The sequence below is a fragment of the Takifugu rubripes genome, chromosome 14 (genome assembly GCF_901000725.2).
Source record: "Takifugu rubripes chromosome 14, fTakRub1.2, whole genome shotgun sequence".
Classification (NCBI taxonomy): domain Eukaryota; kingdom Metazoa; phylum Chordata; class Actinopteri; order Tetraodontiformes; family Tetraodontidae; genus Takifugu; species Takifugu rubripes.
This window is the reverse complement of record NC_042298.1, coordinates 3,441,866-3,461,458: the sequence shown is the minus strand read 5'-3', so window position 1 is coordinate 3,461,458 and position 19,593 is coordinate 3,441,866. Positions and strand designations below refer to the sequence as shown.

The 19,593-nt window shown below is 43.5% G+C and overlaps 1 protein-coding gene across 6 annotated transcripts in view; it reads right to left on the bottom strand.

Annotated features, from left to right (window-relative positions):
- dlg3 (discs, large homolog 3 (Drosophila)) overlaps positions 1-19,593 on the bottom strand; it is a 53,953-nt gene that overhangs the window by 27,739 nt on the left and 6,621 nt on the right. For 2 of the 6 annotated variants that reach the window (XM_011610458.2, XM_011610459.2), the window contains exon 4: positions 17,551-17,679. In XM_011610458.2, the coding sequence (XP_011608760.1) occupies positions 17,551-17,679 (129 nt within the window). Of the gene's footprint in view, positions 1-11,503; positions 12,352-17,550; positions 17,680-19,593 lie in introns of those variants that run through there. The other 4 variants (XM_029846995.1, XM_029846996.1, XM_029846993.1 and 1 more) reach the window with 2 other exon arrangements.

Here is a 19,593-nt window from a genome sequence, read left to right as displayed (position 1 = left end):
TGCGTTTGACCATCCTGACCCTACTACCATAAATACACACAAACATTGCAATCTCATGCATGCAGGAACAATATTTAATAGCCATGTCACAGCTTTCAGCAGCACTCTCCACTCATCTTTAAATAATAATACACACCCTGCACTGGCTCCCTTCTCTTTCATGCTGAGCAGCTCCAAATGAAAGCTAACTAGTTTGACCTTCACAAGTTTAGCCACAGAGGAACAAGTGTATATGTGTAATGAATATTCAGCATTGTGTAACAACAAGGGAAAGATGCACAATCCTGCTGCCGATTCATGGGGTGAATTAAGACATTAGATTGTGTATTCCTCCTGTAATATATAGAGTTAAAACCGAGCTGCACCTTTTTAGAAAGATTAAACAATATTGAGGTTGTGTTGAACTGTGGAATTGGATGTGAAACTGATCATTATGCACGGTGTGAAGGTGCCAAATGCATGAATTATCCTTGAGTGATTACACTGTGGTGTAAAGGGCTACGTTGATTCTTCACAGTTTAATATGGTGTTTTGATTTTTAAAATAAATAAATGAATGTAAAAATATAGAAATATATATATTTATCTCAGTTGTGATCCTGTTAAATGACGACATGATTCCATTTTTAACATAACGAAACCCACATGCAAGTTTACGCCGGCAGCTCCTCAGTGAAAATTACCAATGGTTCTGTGAGAATGAAGAACAGCTGCCGTGCCGGGCCCGTCCACCCTGCTTCCTCCAAATCAGGGGTGGCTGCTACATGTTGCCTCCTCTAACAAAGCTGAGGGAGTTCTGGAGCATGAGCTGACCCACTGTCATGGTGCACAAGCATGCATTTGTCATGATTGACAACTCATTTCAGCCGGACGTTTGGTCAGGGACTTAACATCAGGGTGGAGTTGGGTCACTGCCAGTCCAGCTGCTCCTGCACAAGAACCCTGCAGTCCAGTTAGCTTTGTGTTAACTTTCTGTTCAATGTGTAAACTTCACAGACAGCACCTGCACCACTGATCCAGGAGCTGAACCTATCAAGGCAAGGCAGATTTTTTCCAAGTTTATGCAAACAAATTTAACTTGACTTTCTTCTCTTTGTTCTTTAAAACATATTATGGAGGAAAAGGTTCCTCTCCTTGAAATACATTGGAAACCCCCTCCCTGGAAAGTTTGAGCATCTAAGGGATCCCAGGAGCTATGTTGTCGGAGGCTGAATACCCAGGTGATGAAGAATAGTAAAAGAAGGCAGTTTATGTAACCTGGACTGGGGTCGGGGATCGCAGGTGAGTGTCTGGTGGGTCTTTGCCCACTGACTATAGCCATGGGGACCTGGAATGTCACCTCACTGGGAGGAAAGAGCCTGAGCTAGTGCGGGGGGGTTGTGCAGTACAGGCCAGAGATAGCCAGACTCACCTCCACGCACAGTCTGGGTTCTGGTCCCCAAGTCCTTGAGAGAGGCTGGACTCTCTTCTACTGCCCGCAGTAGGAGGTGACCAGCTGGTGTAGGCTCACTTTTAGCTCCCCAGCTATTGAGTAGAAGTTCTCCTCAGTGTACAAAAGGATCACCTCCCTGTGTCTTCATGTCTGACACAGGTTTCTCACAGTTGTTGTGGCTCACAGGCCAAAGAACGGTTCAGAATATGTGGCCTCCTTGAAGGCCCTTGGAGGGGAGAGGGAAGTCTGGGAGTCCCTGTTTAGACTGCTAAACAGGGACCTTGCCCAAGGGGATTACATAATCTAAGCATACCTGATGATCATATAGCTGCTTGAGAGTTATTCTACTGGTTTCCTGTATGCTAAATATGCTAAATACAATATGAGATACAGTTGGAGTAAATATGCTCTTGGTGATTGTTGTCTTGGTATTCCAGGAATCCACAAGCCAACTTTTACATATGTGTTAAAAAGTCATGTTTCATATCACTGCTAATATTACAGAGGTGGAAAGGTCCTCAGAAATACAAAAAAGGAGCTGTCCTGAGGTGCCGATGTCTTTTTATGGGTTTTCTGACATAGGAAAGTGGCACAATTGCAGATTATGATGTGACTATCAACCAGAAGATGTAAAAGCAGTTAGCAGCTTGGAAGGGAGCAAAACCACCACGATCTGAAATCGTGTGTGAATAGAAGGGTACAATTTCTAAAAAAACTGAGCCAGGAAACCCAAACAGCCGCTGAAAGCCATCCGCCACAAGAGTTGCTCAACAATCTTGAGTTGATTCTGAAAAATATTGCTTCTATTTTCCCCCTTAATACCATTTAACTGGCATCTGGACGACACCGCTGTGCCAGGCCAGCCTTTCCCCACTGGTCCCAGCTTTTATGCTGAGCTAACTTATGTCTGTGCCAGTCAGGATGGCAACAATATTCATCTAACCTCCTCCCGATATGCCAGTGAAAAGATGATATTGTCATTAGTCATAACCAATTCAATAAACACTGTAATTTCACATATTAGAAGCTGTATTAAACAATATTAGAATCAAAGTAATACGACTAATGTCAAGAAACTCAGTGTGCATTTCACTGAAGACAGTAAGATTGAATTTTTATATCTTTTTTAGGTTTAACTCACAGACTATTTGTCGGCTGAGTTTGATAAAGGTGATAAAATGAAGAATTACATGAAGTGGGGCAGCGGGAAAGGCAACAGAAACGAGGGCTGTGGCCCTAATTTCCATGTGATACTTGTGAGTATATCTAACACATTTATACATATGCTGGTGTATTTGTGCCAAACAACACAGTGGAAAAAAACAGGGCATTGTTTTAAAGCCCCGTCAATCTACCCCTGTCTACCCAGATTTTCTTACATCTCTGGCAGGAATTATCCACCTTACTGGACTAATGTTTACTAGACACGACACAAATCTACATCTGATTTGTTCCCTGTTTTAAAGGACATAAGTCCTTGGAAAGGAAGTATTAAAACAATTTATTTGCCTATGCTGAAATACACGCCGCTGTTGTGTGTACAGCAAAAGCTTTTTTATAGTTTTTATCTGGTTGCAGCAGCAGAAACACAAGATCCGTGGCCAAACCGACACACTAATTATCTGAATTCTAGGTGCACAGACTCATGTTGCATCACTCTTCACATTTTGTACCACCCCTCCCCCCCCTCTCTGCCCGCTGAGATATTCCACTGAGCATATGCAGGGCTCGGATTTGGCTGATTACATAATTGAAAATTTTAATGGTGAATATTAATCCACAATGGCCCATATTGGGTTTTATAAGCAGGCTGATCAGGATCTGCAGGCCGTCGTGAGCAGCGACAGTCAACGGAAAATGAAGCTCTGGGCTGGAAGAGATCTTTTTATTACGAGTGGCGTGGCTGATGCAGCAGAGCCGACTCGGTAGCACTGTTCACCGCGCATTTATCCTGGAATGCATTTTAGATGCGTTTTTCAGGATGAGAAAAAAGGGCAAATTTTCCCTTGACTCATGCTCGACGTCGGTGCAGCAGAGAAAAAGAGGCTCGCTGCACGTCAACACTGCAGTCTGAGGGTAATTAACTAGCTGAGCAGCAAAGCTACTGTGCAGCTCTGACTGAGCCTGCACCATGGCAACGCACAGGGCTGAGTCTGAGCCGCGCTCCCCCTCTATTCCTCCTCCTCCTCTCATCTTTCATCACCCTTCTTCACTGGCTTCTCTTTCTTTACGCCACACCTCTCATTTCCTCACCTCTTCGTCTCTCTTTCCATCTCCTACCTTCTAACATGTAAACTGGCACCTTAAAAGACCCTCGCTCGTGCACGTTTGGGAAGGGCTCATCTCTGCGGGCTCGCCTTGATTTCATTTTTATTTACTGTATCTTCATTTTACCAAGTAAAGTCATTTGAGAGCAGCTTCTTTTTTACAGTGATGACTTAGAAAAAGAGGCCGTAGCCAAAGGAAAAGTAATGAATAATTTAAACACCGGCCTGGGTGTTTTAATCAGATCTTGCGAAACCTATTCAATACTACAGTTGAAAACACTCTGGTTGTATAATGTCGGTCAGAATGTGCATGTCAAAGAAAATGGCAATAATTTGCAGTTCTGCATTTCTCAGTTTACTGGTACTTAAAATGTTGTGGGAAGCCCCCCCCCCCACACTCTAAATACAGTATATATGTTTGTACATGCCTGCCACTCAAAGATAAACTCAATTACCCAAATCCCACGCACAATCAGAAGAGTCAGCGCACAAAGCTGACATGCCAAATCCTAAAAGATAGTAACAGCAGCTGTAAATGACAATACATCATCATTCCAAGAGTGAAAGTGTGGCCGGCAACTACACTTTATGCTACATCACGCTGTTTCCTGTGGTTTGGTCTCCACTGGCGACTTTTGGGCTGCAGTGTGAGTCAAAGAAAGTGCACAGACACACAAACGGTGAATAAGGAAAGTAATAAATCCATAAAAGCAATTTCCAGGCAGATATGTACTCAACAGTGTAATAAAAAGCAATATATTGGGCTGGGACTGCTTATTTTGTTTATGTCCATAAGAGAGTGAGAGAATGTAGATGCCTTCATCCCTCTGTATTTGACTTTGAGACGAGGCCTTTCAGATATCACCTTCATATTTAAGATATTTTTACATATTTAACAGCACGAGATCTCAGAGATCTTTATGCATACAACCGACTGTCTATAAAACATTTGCCACCATGGGGGAGAGAGGAAGTCTATGTGAACCAAACGTACTGTAAATTACTGCAGCCTCCTCTATGTATATAATATGTTTACTTCACATGCAGACAGGCTCCACCCATTAACTGCCATTACTAGAGGCTTTATATTTAGAATATACATGCTTTTATATTATTTTTTATTAGTATTTAGCAGATCTGATGGCTCAGAGGTTCTACAGCTTTATGGCAGGTCTTATCAAACTAGCTTTGAAACAATTATTAGTTTGACATTAATCGCTACACATCTTCAGCACAGCAGCTTTGATGCGTGTGGAACAGATGTTTGAAGTCGCTGTTGCCGCGGTTCTGCTGCAGTCTTTGATTCATGCAGCGTATTAAAAAAAAGAGGTAAAGAGAAGGGCATCGTAGGATGATAGATATGAACACACACACACACACACACACACGCACACACACACACACAAATCAGAGTCCAGACCAAATGGCTGAAGGGCTGCTTGGATAATGCATTAGACAGAGATGGCTCTCAGAGCAGCTACACATGGTGAGAAATGCACCGCTCAGCCAAATGCCCCCCCCCACACACACACACACAGGAGTGGGCGAGGGTGTACGATGATCTTAGAACCAAACACTTGGCCACCTCAGACTCAGCAATGACCACATGTCCAGTTAACACAGGTGTGTCTACGTCCCTGCTGCATATACATACTGTATGTAGGCACAGACATTTAAAGTAAAATGTTACAATTGTTTGTTTAGAAAATACAATAGGAGTCCAAATGATGCACAAATGTGTTTTAAGAAATCACCCAGTAGTCAGAGAGTAGTCCCCTGAATCCAGTAATGAATATCTGTGTTTTAATTTGTGATTGTGAGAGAATTTTTGCTCACTATTAACTTGGAGTACTTTGTTAATTATCAAATCATAAAGCTGAAACCAAGTAATCGCTAGTGACAGTGCGGTTATAGGGGTTAAGATATTCTTATGAAGGCCCAAACACCTACCAATGGCATTCAATAACATCATGTCATAATGTGGTAAACACATATAAAGAAGTTAAACAATGCAAATATTTCACATAGAAGTTTAAACAATGTAATGGCACATCCCATCTGTATTACATAGCATCCCTCTGCTGCAAATATTTCAACAATACAGCTCCATATATTTAAAAAAAGTCTTAATTCCATTTGTTTTTAGTTACCAACTTAATGCCACCTCAGATGTTTCAAATTAAACGGCCATTTAAAACAGGGAGATTATACGCTTTGAGCCACGGGAAGCCTCTTAATATAATGCACACACGAGCAGGACGTTTCGGGTTTCACTGACTGTTCAACACAATTAAAAAAACACAAACAGCAAAGTGTTGGCTATTACTCTCCTGAGGATATTACTGTGGTGGAAATGCAGATAATACTATAATATTTATGGCCCTGGGTTCAGTTCTCTCCACAGCTGATTGTTATCATTTAATAATAAACTACTGAACCACTGATGTAAGTATATTAATACTTGTATTAATTACTCTACATCAGGACGTGTTCTTTCTTAAACTAAACACTACCGTATATCTTAGGGTAAAGCGTTATCAAAATAACAGCTCATGCAGAGCGCTGGATGACTAAAAGGAAAAAACATCATTATAAGTGCTGTTTATAGCTCCCACACTCCTCCACGAAAAGGAAGAGGAGTCAGAAAGTTTAGGCCGCAGCTCTACTCCGGGATTGGCTGGATTTACACATGTTCCACGGCAGCATGTGGGGGATGGAGCTTGGCACCCCTTGCTGAGAATTCTTGGAAAATATGATAAAATAAAAACTTAAAATAAAAACAGCAAAACACTGAAAATGTCAGCTTCCTGTCACAGAGGGCCACGCTACAGGTCCTGCATTTGTCACACTTTCAGGGAGAATCTGAAGCTTCCATTGCTGAATCAGGAGTCCACTCTGCCCTGCACAACACGCTCACATTTCTGGGCCAGTCGCTACTGTGATCAGCAAAAACCCCTAAATAAAACAAAAGCAGCCAAGCAAACAAACAGCGCGCCCCTCCCTCCGCCTTTCTTCCCTCCTCCCCTCCCTGAGCTGGCAGTAGGAGCCTGAACAGTCCAGGCGAGCTGATACGGGTTCAGCCCTGGCGTCTAACAATGACCATATGGATCAGAGGGGCACAGTGGCCTCGGTTTCCAGCAGGGGGCACGCCTCCACTCGCACACAGTCTGAAGCTTAGACTGCCACTCTTAACTGTATGGAAGCCTATTTGAATCAACATGGCTGCAGCCACATTGCTGTGACCAGTTCCTGGATTTTAGATATATAATAACAGCAGATTTTGTTCCAGGGTCACAGCTACAGCAGCTCCTCATCACAGAAGCTCTCCGGCCCCCACAATCGTGTCTGGGTTGTTAAAAGTCTCTCTTGAATGCTCACGTCATCATCTCACTGGCCTTTTCCCCAGACGCACCCTCCCCACCCGCTCTTACCAAGCATAAAAGGCAAAGTTTTGTCAAAGTGCATATAAATATTGCAGTGTACCTTGTCTCGCTTGTTTCATAGTGCATTTCCCATGATTCACCAGCCTCCCTTTACCCACAACTTTCCATGGGCAAGAAACACTTTTGGGGGAAGAAATGTCTTTGTTACAAATTGTTGAGGATTTCCGGTTTAAGAGTTCAACTCCGGTCATTTGGTGAATTTAGTCATGTGACGGCTGTTGCTTGATAGAAACTATTGACCAACTAGACAGGGCATAACATAACTCACTAATACATGACCTTTACCAGTGACCTATGACATCATAGAATAAACAATTGCTAAACAACTTAGCTAGTAGCATACTAGCATGTCAAGTGGTGAAGGTCAGGTAGGTTCCTCCTAATAATACTGTTTTCCTCATCTTGTTCTATTTCTTTTTCTGTTTGTTCCACACTTATTTTTGAATGTAACCTGTGTAAGATGCAAAGCTCAGGTTGCATACAGAGTGCCAGTCCTGGTGAATTTGTTTAGCAAATACCAGTAGCCCGACAACCAACTGCATTATCTGGCTGGAGTAGTCCAGCTTTCAGAAATGTGTTTTAGTACAGACTGTTAGATTGGTTATGCACATTAAAGGCCTGCATTTATGCATGACCAACATGTTTTCTGTCTGCACACAGCGTAAATATGCTAAATAATGCTTGAAATAATCTCCAGTAATGCATGTTTTCTTAAAAAACAAGACTGTGAAGCACTTGTCTGTACGCTTTGAAAACATTTCTCAGTGTTCTGTGGAATACTGCTATGATGCAGATGAATATCTGGGAGTAATTACACTGTTTCAGCTTGTTTTCACCTCCTACTGAATTTTTGCAGTGTTGGGTGAAGAGGAAATGTCACTACATCATGTTAGAGCAGGATCCAAAGAGATTAAATATTATGTGACTCGGGGGTAATGCTGAAAGTGTTGTGCTCAAAGGTTGTGATTTGTAAACTATATTCATCATTCTTTAGAATTATAAACGGTGTTACATAGAGCCAAAAGGGTCGATTGCCACAAGACACAGAATAGATTTTAAAAACATTCAGGCCTTTTTTGGTGAGTGTCACTTCCAGACAGTCATATAAGTCACCCATAGTCTCTATAATGTAAAACTATGAACTTATTGATGAGCCACATCCTGTCCTTATGCACAGCAGATGCATCCAACCCATTTTTCCTTTCCATTTATGATACCAATGTCACAACGCTGCTGCGAGCATTCAATTTTCCAGGCTGAGAGAGAAACAGAGGGATACTAGTAGTATAAATCACACTCCTACTACACTGCAGGTGGCCTGTAAAAAGAACAATGCAACATAATACCTAAAAGAACTGTTATTGTGAGAGATAAACACAAAGACTATGCTTTGACTGTTACAGTAACTAATAAAACCTCTACAATACTGATTTTGCGCTGCTGCAGAAAAACTACTTTATAGGACACAATCACCAATACGAAGCTGAATGCACAGAGGCCAACCTACTTTATTTGGATGTCTCATAACCTGAGAGAAAACAGGCACTAATGAACTGACTGGAGCAGCTCCTCTCACACCACCACCATTAATCACGGCTCCCGTCATTCATAATTGACTATTAAAGAAACGGGCTATGTGTGTTTTCATTCCACTCATCCGTTTCCTGTCTTTAATGGATAAATGTCTTTGCAGCTGATGAGAATATTCCAGGTTCGAAATAAGTCCTTTCACGATCCCGGCAGGGAGGCCACTTCAAGACGGTTGGACATGTAGCACATGTAAATCCCATCTGCTACTCTCGGTATTGCTGTAACAGGAATGGCAAATCAAATCACAGCAACGAAAATTTCATCAGACAGATGCCCAGACCAATGACGCCGATAGGTCAATGTGAGTGTAAAAGAAATGCACAAAGATATACATCCGTGCAAACGTCCCCCCGATCCAGTCCTGACAGATGACCAGGCATGATCACATACAGGAGCGACATGCCTACCTTACGTGTGCGTTCATTTAAAGCATCCACCACAGAGGCCTGCTACAAACACCGAGGCTGGCACTGCACTTTGGACCAAATCTAGATGCTAATAAATAAAGTAAAATCTAATTAATATTTAAAGCTAATCATAGGCACAGAGCTGGAGAACACACAAAGACAGCTTGCAGCCTAAGGGGAGAAGAGGGAGCTTTCTGACTAAAGCTCCCAGTAGACTGAGGTCTCTACTTTTCTCAGATTTATATTCAAAAGCTCTTGTTTTAAAGAATGTTCTTATAATCCCAACTGGAATCATTCACGATTATCCAAGCAAGCTCTCAACAAAAGCATCACAAGCATTTAATAAACAGATGACAAAAGGGGGGGAAATATGGCATCGTTATGTTTTGAGGTGTGCAGATTTCCTCACAAACAGGTAACATTCACAGTTACTATACCCTATATGTAACGGGTGTGCGTAACCCCCCCCCCTTCATCCTGTGCGTGTTCAGGTAGTGGGGGAAGGGTAGCGTTCGCATTTCCCACCAAAAGATGAGCAATGGTGACTGAGAATTGCCTCGAGGGAGGGGGTGGCAGCTACTGCGCATCTCCAAGCATGCCATCCCATGCAGCCATTTACTGGAAAAGGGGCACGGATCGGCCATACGCGAGCTTGTTTTAAGAGACAGATGCTTGTCCACAGTGTCAGGGCCTTGCTTGCTTTCACTCTGACAGCACCACCAACTGTCTGCTCTTACATAACCCCCTCCCCCTCTGCCGGCCCACTGCCGGCTTTTATTGGCTTATTTCTCGCCTTTTCAACGTTAGCACTTCACCCCACTGACCGCTGTCTTTCCCCCCATCATCCTTTGTGGCTCTTTCTGCCATAATTGTGTTCTTTCCTTTCCAATGTGCAGGGGACATTTCGGGACAGAAACCATGAAGGCTGGATCATTTCCCTGGAGGTCTATTAAGGTGGATATTACATCTTTAAAAACAGGACTTTGCAGGATTCCTCAGGGCGTTTTACAAACTTCTGGGGCGGTCATACAAAATACGGCCCCCGCATGAATAACAAAATAGCATAAAACAGATTTGTCACACAGACGCAATGTTCTAAACTGATTATAAAATAAATCAGCAGTGAAAAGACAAAATTAAGCAGACACACTGATGAACCTCCATGCAATCTGTAAATACTTACATAATCATCTCTATTGTGAGCTTTCAAACGAGTGAAATAAGCCTGATTGGTCTGGATGTATCGGCTAAGAAAAAAGGACCTTCAATAGATTTTAATAGCACAAGAGGCTGAGGGAAAACATACATCCCTGCAAGCATTTTTCGTTGGTTGAAGCAATCTGCTGATATCAGCCAGGTTGCAGCTGCCACGAAAAATTTTAGCCTCCATTTTACCCCTGTGCTCCTTCTTAGATTCCCTCTTTGGATCGGCTCGTATATGTTTCCACTCCAGAGCAGATCAGAGGTAAATGGAGGACTTACGGCCAATGCAGCAGCCCCTCACTACAAATGTGCGTCTGCACAGATCCACGCTCATGCACAGCAGCAACCTTTCCTTGGATCTAATGTTCACCATGTTACCCTTCCCCCACCCCAGGCTCACACTCATGCTCACATGCATGCACCTTAATTAAAGATTGCACTTCTCAAGTGGTTCTGACCTTTTTATCAACTGTAATTTATATATGTGTCTAAATGATCGCAGATAAAGGGAACAACATGTGGGTGATTTAACAGGTGATTTCATTCACGCTCTGCAGCGTATTAAACAGACAGTGCTTGAACTTATTAGTGCCGCATTTCTATTTTTTCATTCCGTATTTTCCAAGGGAAATGGCTTTCTGAAAAACGGATGCCAAAAGGGGACGGAACTGCGATTGGATATCGATTTCATCATCTCTTCCTCGAATTTTAACTAACGAGACACAATTCTACAGTGAGCTGATGTCGACAAATCTGCATTCTCCAAACAAATTGCTACAACTGTGCGATATTGGCCTGTGAGGCTCGAATGCTAAATTAATCATCCTGCTGCTTGACTGAATGAAAACGCACCATTTTTGGGCCTGTGCTAACTGCATCTTTGGGAACATTTACTGAGATACACAAGGTGTGCTGAATCCACGAGCATTAGTCATCTGCATCAAGTCCATGAGCAGCGTTGACATGCGGTTGCAGTGGAACGGCTCTATTGCTATTCACATGATCTACCGAGAAAACCACAGTCAGCAGCTGTATGTAGCATGGATACCAACTATAATTCCCAAATCAATTCTAGCAGCAGTAACGTCGGCTGATACCAATAGATCCGTTTTAGCGCAGCTTGAGCGGGCTAAGCCCTCTAACAGTAGAGACGATGAGTTACCTGGTCATACCACTCCCGGTTGGTACAGGTACACTCGGGCCACCATCCTCCTTGTCCGCTGGAGTTGTTGCCATTCACTTTTGGCCCACCTTTGGACTGGCCCTTTGGATTCGGGCCTCCGGGTCCACCGCCAGACATGATCTTGCCCTTACTTCTCCCCAAAGTGCCCCCTCCTCCTCCCATGCTTCCACCTCCCCCTGAGGCTGGAGGAGGTAAGGTCTGGCCTCCCCCATACGCAGGAGGATATCCATAGGGTTCAGCCTGCCAGTCTCCTCCATATGACGGGGCATCCATCCTACGCAGGGCAGCCATACGGGTCACTTCATAACATTCTGGGCACTTGCAGCAGTGGTGGTGTTTGTGCATGCTGGCCGTGCAGGCTTGGCTGACACTGAGCTGAGCGGCGTGGCACTCTGTCTCTGCTGCCTCGTCAGATCTCACACAACACGCAGTGATCGGCTGAAAGACTGCTAATGCCGACGCAAATAACGCTAATCAGGAATATCTACAGATTTTCCCTTTGTCATCGAATCCTACCCCCTTCCTTGGTCCTCTGGAATGTAAAAAATATAAATATCTATGCCGAGAGGGATGGAAAGCAGCAACAGGAAAACAATTTTTTTAAAAATGGGCACGTAGTCTTTGTCCTCTTGACGTAGAAGATCAAAGGATATATTGAAAATATTGTATACGACCGCACGATCAGAGACCAGCCCCGATGATAGAAATTTCCTCTTGCTTCTCTAGCTTCACAGTGATGCTCATATAAATTCGTATAGATATAGATATAATCTTTTGCTTATATATCATATATATTTACACACACAAACACATATAAAAATATTAATATAAACAGACAAGCACAAATACAGATATATACATGAATAAATGTATATATATATATATGTATATATAGAAATATCTATATGCGTGTGTACAAATATATATAGATATATAAACAATATGTATAAATAAATGTTATCCGAAAAAAAGAAAATCTTCAGGTAAATCTTGATCTTCCCGGTCTGTCAAAAAATGTCACGTTTTTCCTCCTGCGTTGAAAATCGTTGTCTTTCTTCCGCTGTCTCTTCTCAGCCTGCAGAGAGGAGCTGAGCACTGGATCGCCTCTCAGCCAGTTTGCCCTAGATGTGGATTATTCAGAGGGATGCGCGCAAGCAAGAGGGAGAAGGAGGGAGGGGGAGAGGGAGAGAGAGAGGGAAAGAGAGAGAGAGGGGCAGGGATGGAGGGAGATTGAGGATACGTAGCAGCATCCCTCCAGCGTCTCAGCCCTGAGAGCCACAGCCAATCAACTGGCAGCACCGCCATCAGCAGCAGCACCAACAGGACTGAGTCTGCTCTTAAAGGGGACACACACCAAAAAACCTCCCTGCCACATAACCAGTGCTGCGTTTCAAATCAGGAAATAAATGCATTGTTTCTTTCCAGTCGGCGCGGAATGCGGGAATTCAGAACCTGCAGCCGGCTGACCTTCACCTTGACTTTGGGTCCTGGACCGATAAATCCAACCCATGTTTGATGCAGCTGACTCCCACCATTGATTGAGCAGCCCTCTCCTACTGGATTGTCCCTGGTCACTTCCACAGTCATCTTTCATTCAGCTGAAGCCTTAACAGCTTTCCTGCACCGATGACTGACAACCTGAGGCTCTATGTCACAGCACACGTCTGTAAATAATCTCACGGTGGAAGCAGGTGCAGCAGAGGAAAATCCGTTTCCTCCTGGGCATCGCTAGACCTGCCTCTCAGCAGAGACGTATTTGAATTGCCACGCATTACTACACACTCTCTGTCCCTCTTCCTTGTTTTTAGTATTGCTACCGGCACAGCGGCACTGCTGCTGAATTATGTTATCTGCCCATGTGCTGGATTGAGTCCATATAAACACATTGAGGGAGGAAAAAATGCACTTCTCGAACCTCGTTTGAGCGCCATAGGGGTGAGAGTTTATGTTCACAATGATGACATCAACACATGTGTACAAAACCAACGAGATTACACGCTTGGGCTTTTCGAGTGGGTGGAGGAGGGATTTAGAGTGAGAACGCGTGCGTGGAGAAAAGTGAAGGAGAGACTATATAGCTTTCATGTATCTGTGGCAGTTATGTTCCAGTAATACAACGGAGCACGTCAGGGCCATTATGCATGCATAGGAAATTGTGGGTTGATCAGAAAAAGATATATTAGATATAAGACATTCTGACACGGAGGGCAAAGGTTTATCGTTTAGAGAACTTATAGGGAATGCTCGGGTGTCGCCATTAAAGCCCTGCATATATGCATTATTAATGAAATGTGACGGAGGATGAGCTGGGTGTGTCTGCATGAGGGAAAGAATGTATTTGTTCAGAGTCTGCATTGTGTTCATATATAGATGCTGGCACCTCAGTAATATATTAACACACAGTGTCTGTAGATAGTACAGAATCAGTGTTGCTTTGTGAAATTTAGCAATGCTTTTCTGGGATGCCGACATCATCCCTACCTGCAGACACACACGGCATGATCAGTCCCAACCACGGCATTAACAAAGACAGGCGGTGTTCACCCTAGCCTGCAGAGGATCCAGAGAAAGTTGAGCCTTTCTGAGCATACTGTGCAACGCTGCCTGCTCCAAGTAAGGTTGTCATATGAAGCCACAGACCCCGCTGAAGCCAATCAGAGCGGCGAGGCGGGGCTTTGAGGCAGCAGCTTGAAAGGACGATGGAAGCATATCGATCACAGCACACATGACCGGCCACATGTTTCCGTCGCCTTCCTCTGTCTCTTTTCTAAAATGTCCACATTAGATTCACTGTCAGATTTAGCAGGGTTCACGGTAGAAAATAAATGCTGAAGAACAGGATGCACACGATAAAGGGTGTAGAGTGGGACAGAACGGCCACGGTACATCCTGGCGTATGAGTAGGTGTGCAGCCTGTTACCTCATAAGGACGATACCCTCTCCCTTTAAATATTACATAACATAAATCCTAAAAATCACAGGTTTATGTAGCCGTAGTATGGCAGAGGAAAATATTATTCCTTCTAATAATGCTATAAAACATTACTTAGGTGAGATAAAACCATGCTATTCTGATCTTGCTTTGAAAATAATGGGGTGATAATTATTGTGCAAGCCGACACAGTTTGCCTTCAGTTAAAATGAACTTTTAAAATTTTCAACTTAGATGTTTTTAGGGTATATACTGTAGCATTTTGTGATGTGGGTTTATAGCTATAAATTACTGTCCACTATTATTGAGTTTTAATCCAACTAAAATATTAGAGTTCATATGCGACTACCATTCCCATGAACCAGATATTTAGGAATGACTACATGGCTAAGGACTCTGAAATCCTCAGTTATATGCCCCTTTTCCTTTCAATTCCAACTAATTCAGAGATTAATAGCCATTTAAAAGAAAAAAGAAAAAGGAAAATTCAAATAAAATGACATGTGATCTAATTTTATGTCTGTGGTAAAAAAAAAACAACAACAACAATATCTTGCACTGAAGAGATGTGGATCAACAGCTTCTACTTCCTCTGACCTTCTGCTGAAATACAAAAGAACCATGATTTATGGCATAATTAGGAAATTATCCTCTGCTATTAAACAGATTCAACTTTGTAACCCCCCCCCCACCCCCCCAGCACTCAGCATCAGCCTGCAGACCCCACGTTACATAAACCCACCTGGAAGCCCTGCAACAAACAGACACACAATTACACACACAATGATAATGAGTACCACAACCCCCCCTGAACTACTGCACAGAGCATGTGTTGAGCTTTTCAGTCATTTCTAGGCATTTCTCTGAGAAGCTGTGTGACTACTCCTTTGTCACCTGACCGGATGAAGCTCCATAAAAGGCGAAGGTAGTGAGCCAGTCTTAAAGCGGCAGCTCCATTTCAGCATGTTCTAAACTGCTCTATGGCAGCGTTAACCAACAGCATGAGGGTGTCAGGAAGACTTTCCAGTCTCACAGAGGCAGAATCCCCTCAACAGATATATGCTGATATCTCAGCAGAGAGAATAGAGGAGAATCTTTGCAGCTAAACCTTCCACTCAATCGGTGAATCACGGCTCAGTAATGTGTAAATGTGGGGGGATGGCATCGGAAAGAGAGACGCGTTGCAAGACATTCAGAGTGAGAGAATGAGAGATAATCATCAGTTGGATGCTAAAAGCCCATTTAACCTGCTGAGGATCCACCACGAGGCTCTCCCAGTGATGCAGATGCAGCAAACAAAAAGATACAGGCTAAGTCTCCTATTAATAGGCCTCAGTGGCGGAGAACAGCTGCTTCACCATAAACCCCAAATACAGCAACTCCAATTGATGGAATAATCAGAGAGAGAAGCACACATACTGAGCAAAATGAGAGGAAATGAGGGAGTACCACAAGATGGCGAGTTACAAACTTTAAAGTAGATGTGCAAAAAAATTAAAAACAAGATGTGGACTTTGCCGTGAAGGTAAAAGCAGCTTGTAAAATCCAAAAAAGTGGGCTATGGGTCCATGACAGGGCTCAAAACTCTGGAGAAAGGATACTAAGGTGCCCTGTGTGTGGGCAGATGCAATGACTAGAGGGGGCATTGCTGAAGCACGCTGCTGAACAGAAGGGGGAGTAAAAATAGAGAGATGCTGCGAAAACAGTGCAATGCTTATGTGTCCATGTGCACCGGAATGCACAATAAACGGTGCAATTACCCATTCACCTTGACACAGAGAGCGCACTGCATCAAAGCCAATGTGCCTGCTGAGTGTTCGTCGTCATGGGCGTGTGCGGCGCGAGTAAAAACGGCAAAAGTAGAGAGAAACAGAGACACAAATTAAAAGAGGAATGAAAAGCATAGAGGGAGAAGAAAGAGAGATAGAGAGACAGTAAAAAAAAGAGACAGAGCAGTCTGTAGGGATGCAGGCGGGGGAGGAATGTGGTTTCCATGGCAACGTGCGGAAGGCTGAGCTCTGGGTGTCCGTTCCAGCTCTGCACTGCACCGGCCCTCGCCTCTCAGCCACCCCTCTCTCTCCCTCTCTCTCTATCTCCAGCCTCCCCCACCACATTTCTCTCCACACACACCCCCTTCTTTTCTTTCTTTCCTTCCTTCTTTTCTCTCTCCCTCTCTCTCTCTCTCTCTCTCACACACACACAAAGGTTTACACAGCTATCTTTGTGGGGCCTTTTACATTATATTCCATTCATACAGCCTAACCCAAATGCAAGCCTGGACTCATTTCTGCCTCATCTCGATTCAAAGCCCCGTCTTAAACTTGGGCATTCATCAGTAAATGTATTGATTACATAAATTAGAATTCTGAGTTCAGGAATCCTTCATTTGCAGAAAAGCAAAAACATGTAATTGTAACTAATCAACTTGCGCTGCCATTGTACACATATGCCAACATGCGTGTATAAACACTTCCATACCATGTGCACAAAGCCAACATGTCTCCCTCTCTGCCAAGTCCCTGATTGTTGCTCCTCCATCCATCCACTGCACTACTTGAGGGCTCAGCTGAAAAACCAAAGCCTGAAGCAGCTGTGCAGCCATGTGCTGCTGGTCGTGCTGGAGATGGGATGACGTGAATGAGCTTCATAATACTAAGGAAGAGCTTCTCTATGACATACAACCCTTTCACAGGAAGGATGAGTGACGAGTGCTCATCTAAGTGGCGCACTGGCCACACCCTGAAAAAAGCAAATAATGCATGTTTATGCTCCAGATTTAGATTTGTGTGACCTGCGCTCAGAATAAAAATAGCATTAGATGATTACTCACTTACTGTATGCATGGGGGGGGGTGCGTGCATTGCTACTGATAACAAAATCAGCTCAAAAGGCAAGGCTGTAAAAATACTGAATATAGAAATGAGACTATGAAAGCCAAACATGTCACGGCCAATGTGTCCCAGCAAGAGGATTGTGGATTGTTCGTATCCACCTGCAATAAACGCTGCTGCTTTTTTGATGTCTACATGGAGCAGATGAAGAAGAGAGAAAGCAAAGACCTTTGACTAGCTGATGACCAGGCCGGTTTGCTTACCTCGGGCATATCAACGTGGGAGCGAGTCACCAAGCCTGAAACTCTCTCAACTTTGTGAGGGCTCCTTCTGCTGGTCACTCGCACACGGGACACACCCTCTTCCTCCTCCACGCCATCGTCCTTCCGGCCCTGTTAGGAGAATAATCAGTAATGAGCGCCGCAACTCACTGACAGTCATCAATATCAAATTTAAACTTAGTCTGAAAACACATTTTGCAGTCATGCATAAGGCGGTCCCAACTACCTTCCTATTCAGAGTGAGGGGTGTTCTCGCCCTAGCAAGTGACAGGAATACACACCTGAGCGGGTCATCACACATTCATTCAAAGGGACAGTAAAACTTTCCGAACTTAACGTATGTGCATGTCTTAGGACTGTGGGAGCACCTGATGAACACCGACACAGGCACAGGGAGAACATGCAAATTCCACTGCATTGCACTGCTAATACACGTTTGCTACTTGTTTCTAGCCTTGCTAACTCAACACCTGTAGATTCATAATTAGCATTGCCAGTGCTGTCTTGTCTCCTTCCTCACTAGCTGCACAATGAGCAGAAGAATAAGACAAAACCGCATTACGCCTAAATAAGCACCTTTCTTGACCAATTTAAATGGATAAATATGTGAAGAGACATGAGAATACTTCATTTAGCTCATCCTTCTTGACATGTGAAAATAAGAAATGCACAAAATGTGATGACATCATACCAGAACCTCTATGTTTGTTGCAGTTCAGAGCACACTGACCCTTAGCAGACAGCAGAGGGCAGACTTTAGGGCACTGATGGGAACCTGCACATTACCACAAAACAGAGGATTTTCCAAGAGGCGCCTCGATCTCTTCAGGCCAAATGTAGATTTGATATAAATGTACACACAGCCCAACACATGCAGACTTAAATGTATAATGTTTACCTGTCATAACATCAAGCCCAGTTCAAAAAAAGCATCACAAATCCCACAATATTCTTACGTAATGGTTTGGAATGCAGACCACATTTATGTGCCAGTGTAGATGAGATATAATGTGTGTTGTTCTTTTCAGATTGCAAAGTGTTATTCTTGACAACTCCATTCCCATATGGCAGCACTGAATGGCAGGTCAACTGGCGCGCGCGCACACACACACACACACACACACACACACACCACACACACACACACACACACACACACACACACACACACACACACACACACACACACACACACACACCTGTATCTGTGTTAAGTTCCTTGCACGAATAAAAATACCAAATTCTTGCCATCAAAGTGCTAATTGCTTTCTATTAATGAAATCATTTAGTGAAACAAAAAAAGAAAAAACTTCTCCCGGTGTTTCTTTCTTTTTTCCAAAGGAGCCATTCTTCACTCCGCCTGCAACTCTGCACCAAATCAGGAAATTTGCAGACTCATTTAGTTTCCCTGACACCCTCCACTCAGGTGACAGCATGGTTAGAATACTGATGAGCGCCTCGCAGGGTGTCCATTAAGTAGCTCTCAAACTTGCCTCTCTCCGTCTCTGCAGAACCGTTCCTGGGCTGCAGAAGCAGCTGAGATCCAGAGAAGGAAGAATGAAGGGAGGTGCAGGAGTGCTGCTACACAGACTCAACCTCTGCTGACGAGAACGCAGGGCGAGACAATAAAGTTCACACGTCAGTCGATGGGTTAGAGCCTTTCCAAAAGCACGGTGTGATCACAACCACAGCGAAGTGCACACGTTACCTATTGCATCTCTAACACCTCCTTATCAGTCTGCTGAACAGAACTACAAACTTTCAGGTTATGAATTCAGTCACTAAGTTGACCACCACAGGAAACGTCCATTTAATACTGTGAATGGGTCGTGCATTCACATGAATGTGTGAAGTTCAGGTCAGATTTAGTACTTAAATTTCAAAAACATTCTGCCATTAGGGGATTGACTGGCAGGATGGGCTTGTGAAGGCATCAAGGAATAATGTTAGATTAAAGTTTTTAGCTCAGATGAAGATTGCATTGTGTCATTTTACCACAAACTCTCTATTATGGTGAAAATTAAT